This window comes from Strix uralensis, chromosome 11 (assembly GCF_047716275.1).
Source record: "Strix uralensis isolate ZFMK-TIS-50842 chromosome 11, bStrUra1, whole genome shotgun sequence".
In the NCBI taxonomy this organism is placed as follows: Eukaryota; Metazoa; Chordata; class Aves; order Strigiformes; family Strigidae; genus Strix; species Strix uralensis.
In genome coordinates this window covers 12,423,573-12,448,219 of record NC_133982.1, presented here as the reverse complement: position 1 = coordinate 12,448,219, position 24,647 = coordinate 12,423,573, and the positions used below count along the sequence as shown (strand labels likewise).

At 40.4% G+C, this 24,647-nt stretch overlaps 1 protein-coding gene across 9 annotated transcripts in view; it reads right to left on the bottom strand.

The window, feature by feature from the left end:
• Positions 1–24,647, bottom strand: part of MEGF11 (multiple EGF like domains 11) — a 306,502-nt gene that overhangs the window by 66,824 nt on the left and 215,031 nt on the right. For all 9 annotated transcript variants that reach the window (XR_012630339.1, XM_074879910.1, XM_074879909.1 and 6 more), the window contains 2 exons: positions 23,626–23,838; positions 15,371–15,545 (listed from right to left, as the gene is read on the bottom strand). Coding sequence is in view for 8 of the 9 variants with exons in the window: in XM_074879910.1 (XP_074736011.1) it covers positions 15,371–15,545; positions 23,626–23,838 (388 nt within the window). In the remaining variant the exon portion in view is untranslated. The remainder of the gene's footprint in view (positions 1–15,370; positions 15,546–23,625; positions 23,839–24,647) is intronic.

The following is a 24,647-nucleotide window of genomic DNA, read 5'->3' as shown; positions in this document are numbered from 1 at the left end:
TGCAGAAAAAAGGTTGGGGAAGGATCTTGTGCCCCGTACAAGCCAAGTGTTCAGTTTGCAGGTAGTCACTAAGAACTGACAAATGCTCCTTTACCCACTTTGTAACATTGTATGATGTAGCTGTGCTAGAGTTTGATATACATCTAAAATGGCACAATGAAACCACTGATGACCTTATTCAGTCTCCTTTTCCCTTTGCCCTTTTCATGGGAGAAGATGGGGTAAGGTGGAAAGGATGGGAAAGAGCTTTCTTATATTTAAAAAGTGACTTTACAGCTCATGACTCATCCAAAGAACAACCATTGGCAGTCCTGAATGCTGAAGTCTTTCATTAAATCATAAAGCACTTCCAACAGCCATCTGCACCTCAGTGGCATCACAGTCCTCTGAGCATACTGTAAAACTTGGACATGCCATAAGGACCAAGCACAGCTACTTTTGGGAGTGGGAAGAACTTACCGCTTTGCTTCCTATAAACCAACAACGATTTACAAACATTTACAAATGGATGTCAGCATTTTATTTCACCTCTAAATTTGTGCTAATATGCTAATTCATGCAGTAAATTTCACAGTAAATGCCAAGTTCAAAATTAGTCAGCCTGATAATAATTTTTAAATTTGGTGTTTGATCAAAAGTATTCAGCAAAAGATGCATACAAACAAAATGGAAACTTTGTTATAAAGAGAGTAGTAAGTAAAATGATTATAAATAAAATATATAAAGAGAGTATTAAGTAAAATTATTATAAATAATGTACTTTTAAGTACTTACAGTACTTTATTAAATACTATTTAATTTCATTTGGCTGGTTATAGCCAAAGCCTTTGTTAAGCAAAAACAAAGCTGGGACCACTGACTGTGGGGGGAGTAGAAGTTACCACAAAGTAACTGTGGTTTGTTATTTTCCAAATTGTTTTTACAAAACCTGGCTGAACTTTGTGGATTCCTGTTTTATAAACCCAAATGTATTTGCTGTGGCCTCCTACAGGCTATTACTGGTGTAACACCTGTTACACCCTCAGGCCACAGGAGAACCTGGGCCCAATTCTTGTTTCTGGCCTGTTGGGCCCCTAGAGCCTCTCACTCCCCCATCTGGGTTTTTCTGTTTCCCATCACACAGCCTCACAATTGATCTGAGATACATTAACAGGATATTTGGGTCATTTTTATTGCAAAACCAGGAGGACTCATTCTATGGTCCCAGGGCAGTAGGGACTTCAGAGCAACAATTATCCATCCATCTTCCCAGAAGGGACCTTCCCCATCACGTTGACCACGCATCCGGGAAGCCTTTGGCCACAGCTTAGAAAAGCCTTTGATTAGGATTTGGCTTCCTGGAGAATAATTCATACATATCAAGATTGAAGAACTTGTGCAGCCTTTCAGCCTGGACGCCATGTATGCATATGTAGAGCTGGAATTAACTGCACAGAGCTCATGGTTTTCATCACAGTAAATCCAAACTCCAAGGCATTTACCATGCAGGATGCAAGGATCTGTGCATCTAAGGAGTCAGGCATTGCACACTGGCTCAGGATTCCTTCAGACTGGGAATCCAGGGCTTGGGCCCTAAGGTCTCATCTCTGAATATGTTCCACTAACTCATGGGAAAGGGGTAACGGCGGCGAGCTGTGCTGACTGCGCTGGTGGTGCCCTCATTCCAGGCACAGAAAAGGTTTTTTCCATGTGTGTGCACCACATCATCCACGTACAGTAAACCCACACCGGCAAACTAAGAGACACTGTGTCTGCAAGACAGGTCTCATCTTCTGAAGTAGAGGGTGCACAGAATCTCACCACTCTCCTGTCCTTCAGCATCTTAGCTCCAACATGCTTCTTACATCCAAAAAGAACAATGCTTTGGCACAATAAAAATGATGATGAAGTGCAGCAATACTCTATACGAATAAAGGCAGCAAATTCTAGCTTTGTGAGGGTTTTTTGCCTCCATGAAATCAAGTGAAAACAAATACCAGTAAAACTTTCATTTAAAAAAATGAATTTTGCATATTAAAACTCAGCAAACCTGAGTTGGATTTCTGTCAATGAGCATTATAATCCCCCTCACCACCAGGGAATATTTTTCTAGTTTGCACCAAATATATGTCCAATATCAGTCAGTTATCTGCAATTAAAAAATCCATTCCTACTGTTCAAGCCACCTAAATATGGGCATTAAAAAAAAGAAAGAGAATTCAATAAAGAGAGAAGGCAAGAGATAGCACCCTCCCCCCTGCTTCCCATAAATCAGTGTAGTACTGTTGCTGGCAAAAAAATCTAAATCTAGACTAACTTTACAACGCTTGAATATCAGCCTGGTTTAGTATTTAGGCCTTAACTGCAGAGCACTTTAGTGTCAGCGAGGCAATGAATACAGCATCATATAATTAAATGTATTCACAAGGAAAGTAGTGTGGAGAGTAAAAAAGATGATCATCAACCTCTGAACAAGATTTTTTTATACAGTCAGCACTTTTTACCTAATAAAATATCACAAAACACATTTATCCAGGAGAGACCTCTCCAAAAATAGGAGATTGGATTTAGACTGGGTAAAACAACTCCTACATCATTTCCTCAGGACATTTCATCTGGTGAGATGGTGCATCATACCTGAGAGGACAGCCTCCCACAGGCAGCCTGTAATGGAGTACAAGCAACATCGCCATGCACAGTTCAAAAAACATGATGGAGGTCAGTGTTCAGCTAACTTGGATGGGTGTGCAGAGCCCAGCCAGCTCCAGCAGTTGGCTACATAAGGGCAAGATATGAAAACAAACTCTTAATTCTGTTCACAGTGGAGCTGGGGAGATTGTTTATGGAGCAGATATTTCAGGTGGAAATGAAAACATCTATAATACATGGGTTTAGATTTAGTTAATGGGAAGATATATTATCAAGGCAGGTCAATCATGTCTGTACCAGGAGGATTACTAATACACATTATGGAGCCAGCTGGGTAACCAAGTCTTCTGTTTAGTTAAAGCAATTTAAATCTGGAACAGAGCCACTTCAGATTTATTCAGGTGAGGCAGGGAGTAGGCTCTCAGAATATTTTAAATTTAACTCTGGGGAAGCTATAAAGAGTCAAACATCTGTGGGGCTCATTGCTGTTACTATAACCAACTTTGATCAGCTGCTATTCTAAAATGCTCCAAAAAACATGGCCATATCACAATTAAATGTACCAAAATGTAAAATGGCTCAGGCATAATGTGCATTATTTCAACTTAATAAAAAGTACTTACATGTCTGAGAAGTATATACTTGGTACATGTGCTCTTTTTGGCACTTGTGTCCAAACTGTGGGACGGAAGCTAGCCAAGTATGGCAAAATACTAAATAGCAGTCCTTGAATACTACTCGTAAAGACAAAAAAAGCTGTTTTCTTCTGTTTTTTAATACGGAGGCATCTGAATTGGAGTTATCACTATGGTAAAGGAAAGATTTTAACACACTATCTGCAGTTCCATCATTTTCTTTCCCAGATTTGGGCAGAATAGATCAGTGGCTAACAGAAACTGAAGCCATTTGGAAATATGGAGAAGCATTTCAGTGCAGTGCAGTGTACTTCAGAGTGAGAATTCAGAGCTGGCTATGACAATTCTGCACCAGCTATTTTATGGGAGTATCTTTGACTGAAAATTAGAGGTGGTTTCTGCTCTGTCCACATAGCCTGAGTGGCCCAGTCCAAGATCTAACTTGTAGACCAGTTATGGCCTCCTGACTTTTTTGCAATAATAAATTTGGGCTCTGGCTGACAAGTCTGAACAGTTCTGCAAAAAGGACATTAGCAAAACCAGGAAATAAAAGGTATCATTTATACTTTCAGCCTCTATGACGTCCTCTGGCAAGAAGATCCACAGTTTAATTATAAATACAAAGGAGAAAAATTATCTTTATTTGTTTGCTTCAAATCCACTGCCTGATTTTTAATTGGGAAACTTCTTATACTGTGAAAAACAGCAAGCATGCATTCCTTCTTCCCCTTCCCCCATGGTGTAAGAGACCTCTCACATATCTACCCTCGGTGACCCCTTTTCTAAGCAAAATCATCCCACTCTCTTATTCTCATTTTATGGAGCCATTTCACAATTTAATTACGCATTCTCTGAAAAGCACTATCTTTGCCTTTAAACCTGCTGTGCAATCATTTAATTGGTTGCCCCTTGTTCCTGTGTTATTAGAAATAGTAAATAACCATTCCTTGTTCATGTTCTATGCACCATCCACAGTTCCATGGATCTCTATCGTATTCCTCCTCAGCCATCTGTTTTCTGAGCTGAGTTCTAGCTTATCAAGTCACTCTTTGTATAGAAGCTATTCCATATAAAAGATGATCTTTGTCACCATTCGCTACTTCCATTATATCCTTTGTAAGCAAGAATCAGCCAAACTGTACGCAGCAATTTCAGATTTAGATATATTATGGATTTACACAATACCACAAAAATGGTTTCTCCATCCTGTTTTGTTCTTTTCCTGATCATTCTAACTATTCTATCTTTTCTATCATTTGTTTTTTGACTGGTGCTGAGCACTCATTTAAGTTTTTCAGAAAACTATCCCCTGTGATTGCCTGATCTCTTTCCCTGAATGGTAGGAATTAAATTAGAACTCCTTTTGTGCATTTACTTAATGTTATTTTCCCGTTGTCTATTACTCTGCATTTTTAAACACTGAATTTCAACCTACCCAGTCATTCAGTAACATAAAACTTTTCCTCAAATTTGTTACTGGCTTTATATTTGACAATCCAAATAGTTTTGCATTATTTGCAAACTTTCTTTTAGAATTATTCTACAGCTATACAGTTAAGGATAATGTCCAAGCACAGATTTAAATCTAAACTTCCCTACCATGCACACTGTCTGCACTCACCAGTGTGGTCACTAGCTGAGACCTGCATCTTTCTGTAGCAGAAGCTGCCAAACAAGTCCAGTACCTCGGTGCACGCCTGACCTCTTGTTCACGCAGCCTAGATGGACTGAGTCCAGGAGGAGTTAAATGAGCTGTACACAGCAGGTATCCTCAGCTGGTCTCTTGCTAAGAGCACTGAAGCCACAGAAGCAGCAATGTGGATGGAAAATATGCAGGTATGGGGCTGATGATGCTAACACCTGTGGTTGACCTTGGTTCTGAGCTGCATGAGCACATGTGAAAGGATCAAAGGGAAAAAAAGAAAGCATCTAAAAAAGAAAAGATATTTTACAGGATGAAATTAATATCATTCAATGTCAACTTTAAGCTAAGGGGGTTTGTGATGTACTTTCTGAAAAGCTGGTAAATAACCTCGCAATCATACACAGGCAGATAAACAGACACCCCCTTCAAACTTTCACAGATTTTGCTAAAACCAAAAACCTAAAGCAAGAAAGTCCAAGATCTGTTAAAATTTCAGTTGCTCTTTGGCATAAGAAAACACACCAGGATTTTCCATTTATACATGTCTGATTGTAAAGGATAAAGTCTTTTCCTTTGACAGTACAGTTAGACAGAAAATAAAATGTAAAACTAACCTGTGACTTAAATCCTATACTTAGGTGGTTTTAATGAAGTCAGTCTGCAATTTGAACTACCGGGAGAGTCAGCTACCAACACTTTTATGCATAGACCCACAGATAGTGTGGATAAAGATATATACATTTAGAAGCTTAATAGATGAAAAGAGACACTGCTATTGGTAAGCAGTTTATTCCTCTGCAAAATTCAGATCAAATAACTCAGTCCGAACAGAATATTGAGTTCCACTGATTCTGAATGAGGCTACAGGAATGGAAATGCAATTTGACATAGCCACATCGCCAATTAAGGATAAAATACAGGAAATATGTCAAATAGCAACAAAGGCAGAGGCATTCAGGCTTTCTATAAGAAGTTGGTTCCTTTGGACCCACTTAGGAAAACTTTGGAGTTATTCAGGTAAATAAAACTGCAGCAGAGCCCAGAAGTAAAAGTAAATATAAGAAGAAAGAGGAGGAGGCCTGGGATTTGCTCACAGTTCTTATCAAATTACAGACACTGTGTGTAACTGAGTAAGTTCTCATTAGTAGAGGCAGTGCCTGAGACAAACTCCACTCTTATATATCTGGGACAATCCTACCGAAGTTAGCAGTTGTGTTCAGGTAAACTTGGGCTGACAAAGTAGAATTTGAGCTGTCACAGACAATTTCTGGAGCTTGTACATTGATAAGAGAGCGAACGAACAAAATGAAATAGAAGTTGTTTGAAAAAGGATCTGAAAAATTTCATTGAATTCAAAGAAAGGGATAGTTTCCACAACTGAGGGAGACCCACTGTGTCTTGTGCACCTAGTGACCTTGTTAAATACTCTGGTACAATAGTTCACCTGCTCAAAAGCATACAACAATTGCCCTGAAGTGAGAGAAGACCCTTCATTATGGCTCATGCCGCCAGGCACTGCCATGAACACTGTCAGGGTTTAGGAAAACACAGGCTCCTAAACACTGTGGCTGCCGGTGCTCCAACAGAAACGTCTAATTGGTCAAGAGGAGCACCCGGGGGAGGACACCAACAAGCCTAATAGGCAGCAGGCACCTTGTTCATTGATACAAAAACCAGTAGAGAACCGGCTTAGTCTGAAAGCCTGGGAATACATAGGTGGCCTCCCCATAATGATCCTCCCCAGTGGGATCTGAATGTAGGATATCTTCTCCTGTAATACAGCAGAGCCAAAAGAATCCATTTGTGAGTTGTTATTGAAATACTGGTTTTAGCCTGTATCCATTTTCTTTGCACTGAGGTGATGTTCATTGTTTCCTAGTCTACCTGTGGCAGGGCTACCTCAGAAATGGATTGACTTTTCAGAAAGGCACCCGCCATTTAAGAAAGCTGCTGTACAATCTGGGTGGCTTGCAATGCTTGTGAAGGGTGCTGTTCCAAAAGCTCTGAGTGCCTGTGCTGTTTGTCCCCAGAAAGAGTCCTACGGGGACTTTGAAATGGATCACACAGCCACACCACCAAGCTTGACCTGAAGCAATGGTTTGTGAAGGTAAAATGGTAAAATGCCAGCAAATTTGCCAGTCGTTGCTGATAGAAACGGGTTTTGTGATGTACATACTGATCCACAGGGAGCTGGACTGAGACCAAAGTAATTTCATGCAGGCCACTGCACAGCCAAGAGAAGATAATTTTCAATCTGTACTGACCTGGCCTGGATCAGACCTAGTAGCCTTGGGATGCAAAACTTTATAGTCTGTTATTAGTCCCAATGGCCTACAAAAAAATAAAAGTACAGCTATTTTACGCACATAAATATGTACTTTTGTACGCATAGAGAAGTGGGTAAGAAAATTCAGAGGTCATCAATGAAAAGATGCAATTCAGAGGTAGTTTTCTTTGGGTCTATGAATATGCAAAAAATGCTGATAGGTACAAATGATCCCTGACCAACTCTATTTATGTAAGGAATGTACCAAAACATTGGGCATGAGATGTTTTGATTTATGTTAATAAACTAAGACCTTCTGTAAAAAACTTCTGTAAAAACTTCTGTACAACTAGAAAGTGTCAGTTCTTTCATTTCAAGAACAATTTTCCAGCTCACTCTTAATTAGGCTGTACGGAACAGAGTGTTTTTTGTTGCCTGCTTGAGATCCGCTTCTTGTTCCACATCCACTTGTGAAGCAATTTGTAAGCTTAAAAAAAATTATCAGAGGAGTTTTCAGACTTATCTCCATCTAGAAGACACCAAGAAAATGCAAGTTGAAAGGACAGTCCATTCCTCAGAGACCAGAACCAGGAAGGGGGATCTAGGATGCAGCCATAGTTAGTATAGAGGACCCGATTACTAACATTTTCATCTTTATTCACTTTTCAAGAACCAAGTGAATATCATTTTTAACTTTTCTCATCATGGTTTCCCAGGGCACAGTTATCTCTTCCATCTTTTTAAAGTTATTTTAGTTGAATTTCCCATATCCCTGTCTTTCACTTTACCCCCAGACCTCACATCGATATCTGTTATCAAAGAGACTGCATTTCCTTCTTGCTGACTTTGACAAAATGAACTTCTCAAAACTGCTCAGAATACTTTGAAACCGCCAGGTCTTTTTGCTGTCTCTTCAACTGCATCCCACTATTCTCTTTGTATCCAAGGAGGGACTTTCCTTCTTGTGCTGCTTCTTGGATCACCAGCAATAGTCCTCCTGGGTTGGTTTTGCCTTTCCGTTTTCTATGCCTCTATACTTCAAGGGTAGCTGAGGAATTAGTCATGGCTACAGAGGGACATCCCAAAATATCTTAAAATGAAGACTACTAAGAAATTCTGAATAATTGAGGAGAAACAAAGGGAAAACTAATAAATAGGAAAGAGTTCAAAGGCTGGGAGCATGGGAATCAATTTCTTCCACACTTAATATTCAGTCTCTGTTCAGGCAAAATCCTTTCCTTTTTAGGGAGTGTGTTGCATGGTACTTTAAACCTGGTTGTGCAGGGAGGGGATTAAGTGAATTTGAGACCTATGAGCCCATCTGAGTGTCCTTTGCTAGCTAAGGTGTCATAGGAGACTTGACAGAGAGACAGTGTTACTGCAGTGGGGTAGGAAAGGCCAGGGGACTAAGGATAGAAATCTGTAGAAAACAAGGCTCTTTTAGGCTTACTTTTACTATTAATTAATAATTCACTCACTGCCAGCTGCAGCCTACGCTCAAACCCACCTGCACAGTACGGATGCCTTTTTGCATACCCATTGCCACTACTGCTAGATGTTCACAATGGTTTGAGACATTGGATTATGAATACAAATAGGAAACCAATGAGAAGAAAATGCATCTTCCTTGTGCATCTAGGTAATTCATGAAATGAGAATGGGCAAACTATTTCTGCTGCCTGTAATACTCCAGTTAATTGGACAACTGCTGTGCCAGAAAACCTTTTCCCCACCTACAGCAAGTAAAATTTATACTGGTGGTTGGTAACAAGAACATCTTGATAAAATGGTTGAATTTATTTTATACCTATAAATGAAAAGAGCTCTTAACAAAGGGGGGTAACCGATATGCTCGGTAAATCAAGGATAAAAGGACACAGGCTCTATTGAAGATTTTTTCCCCTCGTCTTTTCTTTTTAAACCTTTTGATGAGGTGCCCTGTTGCTCTGAGATGAGCTTCCACTGAAGTACTTTTGGAATTATCTCAAAGAGAAATGGATCATTTAAATGAGTTAAAGCCCCCAAAACAGATCCACTATCTCCAACCTTAGGTTCATTTTTTATATTAAGAATTTTGTGGAATTTATAAAATAACTTTACTACTGAACCAGGGGCTTATAAGACAAAGAAGTCTCATTCATTTTTTCCTGCTCCCTTCTGAAGTGGTGAATGGTACATTTAGAATAAAGATGAAAGCAAATATGTAGAGGAGAGGGAATATTCTGACAAATTTGTGATTATCAACCTTGAGAGTTTAGAAAACACCTACAGGCAATGATTCTTCAAATTCCTCCAGATCTACCTGGGATTTTGGTCCTTCAGGAAAATTCAATTGAAGATAAGATAAGGTGCTCCTTTCTGTTTATTTTTTTTTTTTCTTTTAGACAACAGAGAGAATTTTAAAGGTGTAGGACAGGAGAGCAGGCTTTAACTTTTTTTTTAATATAGAGGGAAAGATTGTTTCTTCTGTCCTGTGTGTTTTCTTCAGGGAACAAGAGATACTGTCTGCACCAGAAGGAAGCCAGTCATGGCTGGAATACTCAACGGACTGGACCTGTAAGTTCCTTATAACCTCTATAGGTAACACAAAATTACGGTACCTCTCATTTCTATGGAAGGGTAAATTGGTCATTTTACTCATTAAGTAGCCATGGGGCAGACTGAGACTGGCCTGAGACTGTGTGTGGGGGTGTTGGTACTGACTGAGAGATTATCCATTACAAAGTTTGCTATACATTTGCTATGCATTTGAATAGGTTTATAGCACTATAATATACATCTATTTTTACTAAGTGCTCAAGCTATTGTTTATTGTGTGTTACAGGGGCTGACTTTTACTCTGATGTGCAAGCATGTACATGTAAACCATGGAAGCAATTCGTACCCCTGTGGTAGAGAAAGCATTATGTTGAGAAACTCTGGCATACTAGACAAAATTATGGATTTATAGATCCAGATTAAGCCTGTGTTTCAGTCCTTAAGTGCACAGGTTCCCACTGAGCTCAGCTGGAGATATATATACATAAGCACTTACATAAGGATATATTTGAAAGGCACTATTTTATTATGCTTTTAAAATGCAATTTTGATGCAACGTCAACAGATGATGTAAAAGGCTAGAGATGCACAGTACTGGGATATATCTTGGAAAGTCTTAGGGAATCCAAGTGACATTCCTAAAGCTGAAAAATCTAGTAAGAGGTCACCACTGCTATAGTTTCCATACTTTCCTGTATTATGATTGGCGTGTATGGGATCTACCAATATAGCCAAGGAATAGAAAAATGTCAAAATGGATTCTTTCATTTTGGTGATGAAGTGCTAGCTTTGCTTGCCAGCATGCAGGGTTCAATAAAAGCAGACAGTTCTTCAAAAAATTGGAGCATAAATAGATGAACTCTTTAAAGTAATATAAGTTCTGTCATCCAGATGTGAAATATAGACCTAAGTGCCCACCGAAGTAAAAGCTGACCGCACATTTCATAGATAAGTGTTAAAGTTTTCTCACAGTGTCTTGGGCTGCGAAATGCTTTAACTACATATCTCCTTGCCACAATGGACAGAATGAAAGCATTTGAAGTTAAACCCATTTTTCAAAGGAAGAAAACAAAGCATCCATAAAGAAACAAAGGCATATCACAGGATGAGGTCTCTAGATAGCCACTGTTTTCAGGAAAGTTGCAATTAGCTGTGCAATGCAGAAGGTGAACTTAGTTGTATTTCAATAGCATTTATAATGATTTCAGTAGCTAGAACGCTGATAGGTACGTGCAGGGGGTTGGTTTCAAGATTTCCTTGTGAGACAGAAGGTCAGGATTCCTGTGGTCTCCTGTCATATTTAATTCATATCCTCTGGCCTTCTTCACCACATTTATTGAATTACAGGAATAAAATTCAATGAACCAAAAACAAAAGAAGAGAGGACAGGGCAAATCCTGATTTCTTTTACATCCCTTCTGCACAACTGACTTCAGTGGGCTTGCAAGAGAGCATCTTAAAGCAGATTTTGGAAGGAGGGGGAGGTACAAGTCAGTATAACCCCTCTCACCACCCCCATAATTGCATCCAAGTAATTTATTGCAAGGAGCGACTATTTGCATGTGGGAGTAAGGATCCAATTTCTACCAGTCAAGAATCTCCCCGTATACTTTTTAACGCTAATCTTTGTGTACTCCCCGTGTGTGTTTATCAGATTCCTTCTTGCCACAAATGAGATGGCAGTAAAATGGCTTTTCAAAACATTCTTCAGAAAAGCATCACTGGCAATTCATCACACGAGTACTAAGAGGCAATCCTCAAATATGTTAAAAATACCAGTTTTAGGGAAGTGCCCTGCTGGCATGCTGATTCCCTGCAATCATCTGAGTTAAACTGATACAAACTTTATCCTCCCTTCACAAGCGAGATGCAGTAAGCACAGGGTTTCCAACAGCCCTGCAGTGTGGACTCAACTACTGGAGCACATCGGGAGTAGCTCTAGAAATGCTCTGTGATCTTGGGGAAGAAGATTTTGTGGTGTCTCCTCTACTCCTATTATCCTATTTTTATTGTCCTGGATGCTGCCTCCAAGAACTGGGCTGTTTTGGGTGTAATTGTGGATCATTCAGATTTCTCAGCTACCTCTTGAGTCAAATCTACACATAGTGTCTGCACTGTGGTTTAGACACCCATACAGTTAAAACAGTGCAATCCCCTAGTGTGAACACAGCCATATCAGGGCCTCACACAAATAACCTGTACCAGTACCAGTAACATCTTTCAGACAGTGTAATTCGTTTTTAGAGCTGGGTATGCGTGAATCTGGTCATTGAGTCTAAGGCAAAATAGTAATCAAAAAAAGAAGATATAAAACGTTTTGAAATTCTATCCAAAACTGCAAGCTCACCAATATTTAGCTTTGGTATTTGAATTCTTGGAAATGTCACAGCTAATAAACATTGTATTATTTTCTAAGCTACAAGGTACATTTTTATTTTAAAACTTGAGTCTGCTTAACTTCAAAAAATTAAGTGTTCTGCTCACGTACATGTCAACCTATGGGATGGCTGCCTTTCCACTTAATACATTTAATAAAGGTGACCAGATGCTTTGTGTTTTTAATGGCTTGTTCTGCATCCCAACAAAATGTCCCTGTTTTGGCTGCGATTGCAGATGATTCATTCTGAAACCCAGCCCAGCTGCCCTGACAAAGCCGAGGCAGGGCACAGTTAAAAAACAAGCCATCTGTGCAAGAGAAGTGGGTTGGAGGAGTGCTTTGTCAGGCAAAGACTGTCATTTCTTGGTCACTATGTTTTCTAGGCATCCAGTAACCCAAAAGTCTATGGGTTCAACCTCTCTGCCTTTGCTGTTCAATTTTGCTGTTATCCCATGTCCCATCTTATTCTCTTCCTTCCCCGCTTACTTAAAAACCCCTCAGCCTGCTCAGCTATATAAGATCGTGTGTAGATGAAACGCTTCTGTAAAATGTAAGATGTTGCTCCCACTTCCATTCTTTCCAATCATATGGCAAAATTCCTGACCCTGTAGCTGCATCAGCCAAGCCTCATGCTAGAAAAAGCAAGAGGGATTCATTTATGGCTTTTCTGAATAATTAGCTCTGCCCAGTTCTGTATTAGCATCACTATTGTCACCGCTGCCAAAAGTGGCATCCTGCGTTCACGAACAGTCGAGCCACTCACTTGCAGGCTAGGCTAATTCAAGGGCAAAATCCTACCTGCAGGCAAAGCTCCCTGCTGCCTCAGCAAGAGGCAGGCAGGCATATTTGAAGGCAAAGTCTGGTCTTGAGTGTGTCATTGAGATAAGCCACTTCAAGCCTTGAGAGGATTCTGGCCCCACAGCATCTTTCACAGGACCTGCAGGTTGCGTGGTGAAGCAGTGCTGACCCCTTCTCCCTGCCCAGCCGATGGAGCGTACAGCCGGAGCAGCTCGGCAGGACGCCGCCGGCCCGGGGTAGGAAGTAAAGGTTCCTGTCAAGTTTTCTTTACGGCCTGTGTTCTCTAGCATTTGAAAGAACCGTTGCATCTCAAGTCATCTGGCATGCATACGAATGACAAATATGCTTCAGAGGCAATAAATTAGCAATTTCAAGGCTTTACTTCCCCTCATGGACTAATTGTCAGAGATTATAGTATATTATGAGAGAGCAATGATACTAATGCCTAAATATGCTTCAGTGATTATAGAGCTATCCTCAATAACCAAGCTGTTTAAATGTCAATGCAAGAAAGCTCTTTATTATGAGATTAAATATTATTTTGAAGCAATGCAATAGGAACTTCCCAGGCTTCATGCCTGCAATAATACTGTCTTGGAGCAATATATATTGGACAAACTATGCTTTTTAAAAAAATGTGTACAGTAAAGGGTCCCAAAATATTTTTGTGCTGCAAACTTGAACAGCATTCCTGATAGGAAAGAGGATCTTGCTATCTTTTTATTTTGCATTTGTTACTGACATGCTGCTGCCTTCATTCTTTCCTCCACTTTATATAAATACCTGTGTTTCACCACTGTATAGAGAAGACAAATTCTTGTTTTCTGTTAGTGTGAGTGGGGAAATGAACCTCAAAGCCCTCTTCTTTTTTTTTACATTTCTAAGTACTAGTGTCTTGTGCAAATGCTTTTGACAGTCCTACCCCTCACCTAAATAATTCTGTTTATACTTAGCATTGAGAGAACCCCTGGAAATTACATGGAAGCTCCAACTTTCAGGTTCAGCTGTTGACATAAAGCAGAGAACAAAAGTGTCTTTAAGCCATAACTCCAATTTTACAGTTCTGGAGATGGCAGTTGGTGATTACAAGCTCAGGTGTGGATTTAAAAGGGAGGGAGGTTAAAAAGGCTTTAGCATCCCACTCATCTCATCCAGGACTCCCACACTACGGACCTTGTCACACAGCTGTGCAGCCTTTCCCTGCAGATGACAGCAGCATATGACCCTGCAGAATACCACATGTTTTTTTCTAGAAAATCCTAAACACTGCAGTAGGTGCTGATGGTAGGACATGGCTCCTCTGCTGTCCAGATCCAACATGCCATTCCACTCCCACTGTTTCTAAAGCTACCTGGTATGATGTCTACCATGTCTCATAAATGCAAATCAGAAGAGCTACAACATGGTCAAAGATCACACCTCATGTTCCTTAGTATCTGAAGATATTTATTCACTTCATTTTGAAGTTGTAACTTAACACAATAGAGGGTTACTCATTCAGAAGGCTGCACATTTTAGTTGGCTGCTAAATGTCAGTGGAAGTTCTAGAAACATTGGGAATGTCTTTGATCTGAAGCTCAATTTCTAGTAAACTTAGTAATTATAACTAATAATTACTATAATAATACAGAAAACATATAGATAGGCCTGTGGGGACAGATCATGTAAAATTAAGGATACAAATTACAGACAGAAAATTGCTAATGAAGTTGTGGAATTCTCTCTTAAAAATAATATTTTTTTTTTAGGAAGTATTGTTTCTTAAACATAGCCTCTTCCATGGTGTGTTCCTGAAGTAAAGAGGTGCTTCATATATGGATAATCAGGGAACTTACTAGCAAGAGTTCCATTATGCCCAGCTGTAGCAGGACTGGACACCTGGATCCATGTCCTAGTACTTTCTACTGCAACCTGGCAATCGTTAATTCTGAATTTGTGTTGTTTCATCTTGGCTGATTTCTTCAGCCATTTTATATCTCATCTATAAAACGTAATGCTTGTTTACCTCAGAACGTCTGAAGCTCTTTCTGATGCTCAGGTAAAAGGCACCTGCTGTATATGCTCAGAAAAGACATAAATTGCTCTATCATTTGTAACATCTTAAAAGATCTTCATCTATTAAAATCACAGTGTGACTGACAAGGAAAATGCTGAAAGGCCATGAGATTTCTTTTTCTGCTCTTCCAGGCAGACAATAAACTGACATCTTTTTTGTTATGTCTTGACTTAGAATATATGATGGGAAACCATTTCTTTATCCTTATAACAGTAATAAACTTACAATACTGATATTAAGTAAATAACCAGAAGTAGTAAGTTAACACTGCTCAAAGGAGAATTATGTGGACTTATAATAGAATGGGGAAAAATTACCTGCATTTGGCCACTTTTTACACAAATGTTACTTGAAATCAGATTAAAATCCTCTTTAATTTTTTGCAGGCACCTTATGAAATGTCCCCTTACTCCCAGCTCTCACTTACCATATATCCCGGCGCACATGTACACTTCCCTGTGATGCTGTCGCAATCTGCCCCGTTCTGGCAAGGGCACATCAGCTGGCAGCCTTCGCCGTAGTATCCAGGGGGACAGGTTTCATTGCAGTAGAGTCCAGCCCAGCCAGCTTTGCAGCTACATTCTCCAGACAACGGATGGCAACTAATGAAGACAGACAGACATTAATGAGATGTGGACATGAAAGAAAAATACAGTCTGTAACCAGCAGTAGGACGTTTTACATGCAGTGCCAGCAAGAGTCTCACTAAGAACAGCACAAACCTGAAAACTGTTAAGGATGGTGAACATAAGCAGCCATAAAACTTAGGGAGTGAATAGGGAATATGGTGCTAAGCACCAGCCTGGCACACCACTTCCAAACATCTGGGAAGTGCCACAGCACTGCTAATATTGCACCTTTGAAGTTTATACTTTTCCATTCTCAAATCAATGGGACTTGGATTACTGACATTAACCACAACGCGATTAATCCATACCATTTAATGACATATATGTGCCATACTAGTTGGCTGTAATACAGTCACATAAAGATGTTCAGGGTTAGGAGAAATTCCAGTGGATGAAGGAATGCAGTCAAGAGAGCTGTGAAGATAAACCTGAGTCCTGTGGCCCAATATTCTATTCTATTCTATTCTATTCTATTCTATTCTATTCTATTCTATTCTATTCTATTCTATTCTATTCTATTCTATTCTATTCTATTCTATTCTATTCTATTCTATTCTATTCTATTCTATTCTATTCTAATTAGTATTCTAAAAGTGAGTGCCACCTCAGCAGAACCTTTCAGCAGGGAAAGGTAGAAAGGAAAGAGCTTTGGAAGGGAAAAACCTCCTTGGAAAAAGAGTTTTGCAGGGAATATTCAGCCATAGCAAGCAGAACTGATCACTACCTGAAACCTTGGGATTTATTTGGGGCAGGAGTCAAAAGGAGCCCTGGGACTAAATCTCAGCTGTGCAGCAAAATGAGTCAAGTTCCTTTATGCTGAGTAATCAGCACTGCTGCCCAACATTAATCCTCTGGCTTTCATTTCTATTCAGGCAATTCCACACTGTTGTGAGAGCACACAGAGAGAAAAGTAGAAAGGAGAATCAAGCCCAAAGATCGGACAATGCCTGGTCCTTCTACATGTAGTAGTGAGAAGACTTACTCCTTTGTTCCTCCTGCTATGAAACAGTTTGTCTTTATCCACCGTTTTCTCTTCGAGGAACAGAAAGAGCATCTCCAGGTTTTCTTAGGGTACTAACTTCCCACAGCAGGAAAGCCACACTGAGGCTGTGGCTGGGGGCTAGGAAAGGAGGGGAAGGCTGGAGATGTGTTAAGTCCTGGTTTGAAGCCATGGAGGTTTCTGGGGGATGGGAAGGGAGAGCACAGGGGAATGTCTGGTTTTGGGAGGTGAAGTGGTCGAAAGAGAGAGTAGGCCATGGAGAGGGAATCTGATCTTTGGAAAAAGATCCCCTGTTGTGAGGCCAGCTGCGAGTGTAAGGCTTCACCTGAGAGCTCAGTGTGCTCTGGGGGCCTCTGCACCACAAGACTATACCAAAATAGCACTGTCTAGCTCTCACTGAGGAAGATGAGAAATAATATTGCTACAAATCTGATTTTCTTTATTATTCTCAGAACAAGAAAGAATAGAGTTCTGCAAGGTGGCATCTCTCTATGGACCTGTCTCCTGTTTTTTTGCCTCATAGAAACGGTTTATTTTCCTTTACCATTATTTATTGCTATAGTTTAATATTGCAGATATGACTGAATGGGTTTCTTTACACCTATAAAATTAATATCGTATATGTTAATTTTCAAGGTAACCTCATAAAATGTAATTTCCTAGTATGTTTCTGGAAATTACTGGTAGGAGAGGTTAGTCATATACTGTTGTGACTAAGAATGATCAAATTTTGTGAGTGTCATATGTTTCATCATAAATAGTGTTTTACTGACTAATTAAAACAATTCATCAGCTTAACAAACTACCATCCATGAAATTCTTCTGACAAAGCAGTGCCTGAAATTATAGTTGTTCACAAAGCACCTCTTAACATTCAGATGAAAATAATAAAAGCTCATTTTTTTCCCCCTCTGTGTCTATTAATCATTACCTAATAGGAGCAGAAAGCTAAACATTAAAGAAATATTTTAAAGTGGATTTTTTGTTTCTCTGTTTTTACTACTACTGCACGTATCATACGGTTCCATGAGAACTGCATCTGTTGGCTAAATTAAATCTTTCAAAGGTAATATATGATCATGGCAGTTTGAATCAGTCTATGACAATTCAATTGAAAATACTATACTCAGTAAGAATTTCAACTCCAGGATTGCCTCCTTCATCAAAATGGACAGCTTTTTTGCATGGGATGCAAGCTAGGTATTAGGGACTCAAAATAATCCTAAAAAAGAAGCAAAAACCCAAACAGGCTTTGCAGAAGAGTTTGCAGGAGACAGGGGCCTTGGACTCCAAAATGAGGTCCAGTAGAAGGTTGAGACCATACTCTGCCCCACTAAAGCCTTGTCCACTCTTTCGTGAGGGTCTGAGCTAGGAAAAGTCCAATGCAGATGTTTGGGTCCCTGCATCCATATAATCTTCTTGTTGAAGCAAGAACAGTTTTGTTATCAGCCTGAGCATATCAGAGTTTTGTTTTTCTCCTAGGTCAAGTGCTTGCAGTCTTCCAGTGCTTTGAAATAGTTATCTTTTGCTGCCGTACCAAGTGCTGGCATTGTGAGATTAGGAAAAATCCTCTGCATTAAATTCCAGAGTTATGGTACCCATAGTTCTGGGTAGGTAGCAATAGTTGGTGAATAAACTGTACAGCAGGGGAAGGGAAACTTCTCCTTGACAGTAGCAAAATAAATCTTTCCAAAGCTTTTGTCAAGCCAGACATTAACACACACCATAGTGTTACGGTAGTGTAACAAGCAAAAGGACCCCAAACCTATGTAGCTAGGTCTGAAATGAGGTTGCAGGCTGTGTCTGGCCAGGGGACACAGACTCGTCTCAGATACAGAGAACACAATGTCCTGAACCAAAACCACTTGTTTGATAATTAAGGTGCCCTGATGCAGTGTTAATTTGAAGATGGCTGAGATTTAGATGCTTAACCAAAATCCAGAAGACAGCTGTTCTCTTCCCAATCCTGCCAGTGAATCTTGGCGATGTAACTTACTCTTTCTGCCTTCATTTTTCCCATTTGTAAAATGATGCCTTTCTTCCTTTGGAAACCCTTTTAAGATCTGCAGCTGTTATCACTAAATAGTACTAAGATTTCATTATTAATTGTTTTTTCTATTCTGGTATGTATGAACTATTCCAGTAATTAAAATCATCAGAGTTATGTACTAAATATATTGCAGCTCATGATGTAGAAATAGCATATGTATGCATGTATGTGTGAGTTAAGAATGCTTCTCTCATACTGGCATTCTGTAAAATCTCATTCTGTTCAAACTATGTACCTAGACATATAATAATAGCTAGGAAATTCGCCTATCATCCATCCAACCATCTCTGCATCCGGACTGTCCAGTGAACTAAATGCATGGTAGTGAAAAGTTTGAGGCACTTAATGGCAAAGGTGTTAAGGCAAAGAACAGGAAATACATCTAGCAATGTGAATTACTTGTATAATTCCTGCCTTCTTGTTCTGAATGTACCTTCCAAGATCATGAGTCCATGTAACATTTTGCCAGCACAGGTTACAGCATATGTAAGGTACTTCTCTATGCCATCGATAAACTGAAATTAAGAAACACAATTCCTCTAGAGAAGGATCACTGAATGGATGGGTAAAAGAATGTGAGGCCTCCAAAAGGATCCCAGAAGGCAAACCCACTAACATCTGCTTTCCAATCACTTGCTGTGAGCAGGAAGGGAACCTTACACTATTGAAAGTGTTTGGCAGTGTTATTCATTAGTATTTTGCATTGAATCTTAACAACTTTTATTTCTTCAAATCTCTTGCATAACAGGAAAGAATAGTGTAGAAAACCTAGAGTGAATGCAAGCAGCCAAGTGTTCCTCTGGCTCTAGGCCAAGTAGAGGTGGAAACTGGAAGCTGTCCACAGCGCACAACACGGCATCCGAAGGAAATTGTTCCATGGCTCTTGCTGCAGTTTGGAAGCTATTGTACAGTCCCTGGCTTTCAAGTCACATTTACAGCAATAAAAGATTTATTTTTTTTAAATTTACTAGCTGAACTGAAAAAACAGAAAGTGATTTTTGACCTTTAAATTTTTTAAGCATCTAATTTTGAGGAAATCTGAGGAAACCAGGTAACAAGGCAAATTGGGAAAATAAATACTTTAGACAGCACAGTCTGTTCCAAATTCTGAATTTGTTCTCTACACATCTTTCAGTCGAAACAACTTATTCCCAGTGAATTTCCTGACTTTATGTTTATACACTAGCACCAGTCATCTCATCTTAATTAACAACAGCCCTAATCTTTATTTAACAGTATTTTCTGTCTTTTGGTGTCCATACTACATTCAGCCTCCCTTAGTAAAATGCCCTCCTGCTTTTAAAGAAGTTGCCACAATGAGACTGTAGGGCCACTACTTCAGTCCAGTACGTCTTCAAATCCAGCCTCATTCAAGCACATTATTGACTTTGGTCGAGGCAAAACTTTATGAAAGGTCCATGGGGTTTGGTCCTTCCAAACTTTTCAGCATTGAGGCAATAATTAGAGTGTCTGGAGATCTATCCATTTCATTTGACTTTGTCACAGCAGGAAACTGTCAAGGCTTAAGAGGTCACTGTGTTTTCCTTCCCCTCTCATGTCTCTGACCCGGGCAAGACATTACTAAAGGCATATGGCTCCACACTGGTGTTCAAGAGGGGTGGGTGGCTGAGACTATTCCAGCTATTCATTTCCCTTTCTGCTTTTCAGAAGAGCAAGCTAGGATTATGCCTTTCTGACTATTGTAGGCTGTCTCAACATGGGCTTTTCACATAGGGGAATTTTTTACAGGTGTATCCTTCCCTGTGGAAGGACAGTCCAAGCCACCAGTGCATTCTAAATTACCTAATTCTGGGGTTGTTCAAAAGTCCTGTACAAAGTGCCTTTCAGCGTGCTTTGATGCAGAAATTATTGGATGATGTTCTTCAGCCGTTAGGAGGTTAGACTAGATGATCACACTGGTTTATTCAGACATTAAAATAGATAGATCTACAAAGATAGAAAAGCTGATTATGTATTTCTTAATGTTCCTCCCCAACTTGCTCCTCAAAGCTCCCAGAGCTTTCCATTCCAGCCAGCTCTCCAATAATGAGATCAAATGAGTCAAAACCACTGACAGAAGCGTCCCTCACCTTCTTTCAAGTGTTTCTATAGTTATCCTACACACTTAGCTATTGCAACAAGTAGCGAACAGTTTAAACTGCTTCTGGGGAAAATAGATGGCTGTCAGTAAATGAATCACTTTGGAAGACCACAGTTCCAGTAATGATAAAAATTGAGAGGAGGAATGGGAGGAGGTGGGTGGGAAGAGAAGTATGCTGTACAGGACTGGTTAAAAAATCAGTAAAAAGATTTGTTCCGAATATGGAGTGCCTTTGGAGAAGGTCATTTTCCATCAACTCTGACACTCCTGGGCTCAGAAATCGACAGTGCTCTGAGGAGCTCATTGAAAAGTGGAAAGCTGAAATACCATGGATGAATGAAAGAACATTTACAGATCTACAGCTTGCTGATATCTCTTTGTTCCATAACAGCAGTGATAAGATGTAGGAAAAAGGGAGATTTTATCAATGGAGAGACTAGATTCATTTATTAAAGAAACAGAGATACCATCTGAGCAGAGGATGCTGCAAGCGAAGCTGACGGAGCAGTGATGGGAGGGAAGGTATAAAATGTATCTGTCAGACAGCAACCAGGCACAGGTCAGGTACACGGTGTGTAAGAATGACCACATGTCCAGAAAAGAACTGTGGGAGGATTCAATCCTCCACCTTTCTGAGCTCTCTCAAACTTGAGACCTCATCTTTCTTCACAGCTGGATGGTGCTAGTCTGTTCTTTCAGGAAGGATCTTCTGGCAAAACTCCAGAGCACCTCCCAGGTAGTTCTTTGAGTAACCCAGGGAGAACTCCTGCACCCTCAAACCCACCATCTTTCCCCACTTAAAAGACTCTTAATGAATTGAGCACTTAGCTGAGAAACAGCAGCCAGGCTCAGCCTTGCCCGTGGCCTGCAGTCCTTCCACTCTATTTACACCTTTATGGGGAAATGTGCACACAAATGGGTTTCCACAGGCGAGGAGAGGGGGTGAAGACACACTGTGTCAGCTGCTGTCCAAGAGCATGTTCTCACCCTCCAGTACACATGAAGAACAGCTTTCACTGAGGAGCAGTTTACCTTGTATTTACTGCAGTTGAAGTTGTGCACACTGGCAGGTACTGCAGAGTAGTGTGACGTGCAGGAATTTATACCTTAGCTCACTCTGCAATCGTTCTTGAGACATCCCCTACCCTCAGTACAACACAACATTAACCTTTTGTGTATAATGCTCAGCTTGTGTCTTAGATATATTATTTTTTGCAATGATTTTATGATATACAAAATAATCAGAAGTGATAGAACCCTGTTGTACAGAACTACCTTTGAGGTGTTGAACTCTTCGGATCCTTGCTGCCAAACCCGACAGAGCTAGAGCTATCTTTCTGTAGAGGACTCGTATCATCAGACCTACAAGGCTTTTAAATAATCCATTGTGAGCTCTGACTTTCAGTTAAGCAAAGCCTCACCACTCACAGTTGAACTTGAATTCACAAGAAAGATCACCTGTTTATTTCCAAGACTGAGACAAATAGAGTCTATCTCAAGCACACAAACAGATTTGCCTGAAGTGTTTGTGTGTGTGTGTGTGTGTGTGTGTGCACACGCACACAAATTAGGTGGTATTGCTTGCATACATAATTGAGGAGAGTGTTTATATTTTAGCAGGCTGCAAGATTGCAAGGTAGGATTGTCATCATCAGCAAGACAGTCAGGTCCCTACCTGTCTGGTTTAAAATTGAAGAATGTCCGTATCAAGGGCATATTTGCTTGGGCATCAATTATCCCCACCTCCCTCTGAAGCCTACACAATCCTGAATTGGCTAGGAATGCTTAATAGTAATGGGCAGAAAAAGGAGGAAATCAAGTGGGAACTGAAGGGCTCAGCATCTTGCAGGCATGGTAAGGAAATGTGGGCACTCTAGTCCATCAGAACAGGACAGGGTGTTTTTGCTCTCCAGGCTCCCTTTACTGTGTGTGAGGGAGTGAGGAACTTCTAAATAGCAATTCTGGCAGTCAGCAAATAAAGCAAGGAGTTACAAAAGGTAACAAATAGGATAACAGGGAAGATTCTTCAATTCTTCCTTTTTTTAGGGTTTGGAAAACTTGTTCAAGCCTGCAAAGAGAATAAATTCAACCTATCCCATGTTAGGTGCTCAAGTCTGTTTGTGGATCTGATTCTTAGTAACAAGAACCTCAAGAATCAGATCCTAAAAAATGCAAAAGGAAATAAAACATTGAAACCTGACCTTTTATGTGAGGCTTATTCCATTTTAGGTATCCTTCCCTAATATTTATTTTCTTGAATATTTCACACATGCACATACTGAATGAAGAGTAAAAATAGGCACACATGAGAAGAGAAGAGAAAAGATGTCTATTTTGACAATGTCAGCTCCATTAGAGTTCCATAGACTGACTTGGGGATATTGATTTCAGTCTATTTATACATCTGCCTCAAGTGTTTTCAACAAGGTAATTTGCCACGAGACATAAACTGAAGCAAATTAGGTTTCATTTTGAAAGTCCCCTTGCTGTCTATAGATTTAACAAGAAAACCCATCATAAAAAGAGCCAAAATGATGGATTTGAGTAAATATATCTATATTTTTTAAGCTTCAGTGGGTTATTATACATACATATGGTCATCATTTGATAGTTCTTATGCCTGAAAGACTGCAGTTACAGGATAAGGCCATATGTCAGATTGTTGCGGATTTTAGCAGAACTGTTTAAATAGTTAACAGATACATGCTTAGTAGCTGGCTGGACTGAGGCTTCTGGTTCCAAACCTGAGGTTCATTTAAATCAAAGGTTGCAATCCAGAGGAACTGTCTGTGTTCTCAATTAAAGCTACAGAGAAAAAGGGAGTAGGTGTAGTTAATTGACTTTTTTCCCAATGTTTTTATTTGACCAGCCCCTGCACATGTATGTAATATGATGTACCTACCTGAGAGTGTTGGTAATATTGCAAGGACATCTCTTGTTGCATTTGAGGCCATAAAACCCTTCTGGACACATTCTTTCTTGGCAATAAATCCCTTTAAATCCAGGGTCACACATACACGCTCCATTTACATGGTAACACGTTGCACCATTTTGGCAGTCACACCTTTGCGTGCACTGAAAGCCGTAAGTCCCAATAGGACACTCTTCCTGACACCTGCAATGAAATACGTGAGACAGGATCCAATCAAATACTAGAATCATAGAATCATAGAATGGTTTGGGCTGGAAGGGACCTCAAAGATCATCACAGTTTCATGGCACCTTCCACTAGCCCAGGTTGCTCAAAGCCCCTTCCAACCTGGCCTTGAACCCTTCCAGGGAGGGGGCAGCCACAGCTTCTCTGGGCAACCTGTGCCAGTGTCTCACCACCTTCACAGGGAAGAATTTCTTCCTTAGATCTCATCTAGATCTGAACTCTGTCAATTTAAAACCATTACCCCTCATCCTATCCCGACACCCCTGATCAAGAGTCCCTCCCCACCTTTCCTGTAGCCCCTTTAAGTCCTGGGAGGATGCTCTAAGGTCTCCCTGGAGCCTTCTCTTCTCCAGCTGAACCCCCCCAACTCTCTCAGCCTGTCCTCACAGGGGAGGTGCTCCAGCCCCCCGAGCATCTTCGTGGCCTCCTCTGGCTCTACTCGAGCAGGTCCATGTCCTTCTGATGTTGGTGCCCCCAGAGCTGGACCCAGCACTGCAGGGGGGTCTCATGAGAGCAGAGCAGAGGGGGAGAATCCCCTCCCTCGCCCTGCTAGCCACACTGCTCTTGCTGTAGCCCAGCACACAGTTGGCTTTCTGGGCTGTGAGTGCATGTTGCTGGCTCACAGTCAGTTTTCCATCCACCAACACCCCCAAGTCCTTCTTTGCAGGGCTGCTCTCCAGCCACTCCTCGCCCAGCCTGGATTTGTGCTGGGGATTGCCCTGACCCATGGGCGGGACCTTGTACTTGGCCTTGTCGACCTTCGTGAG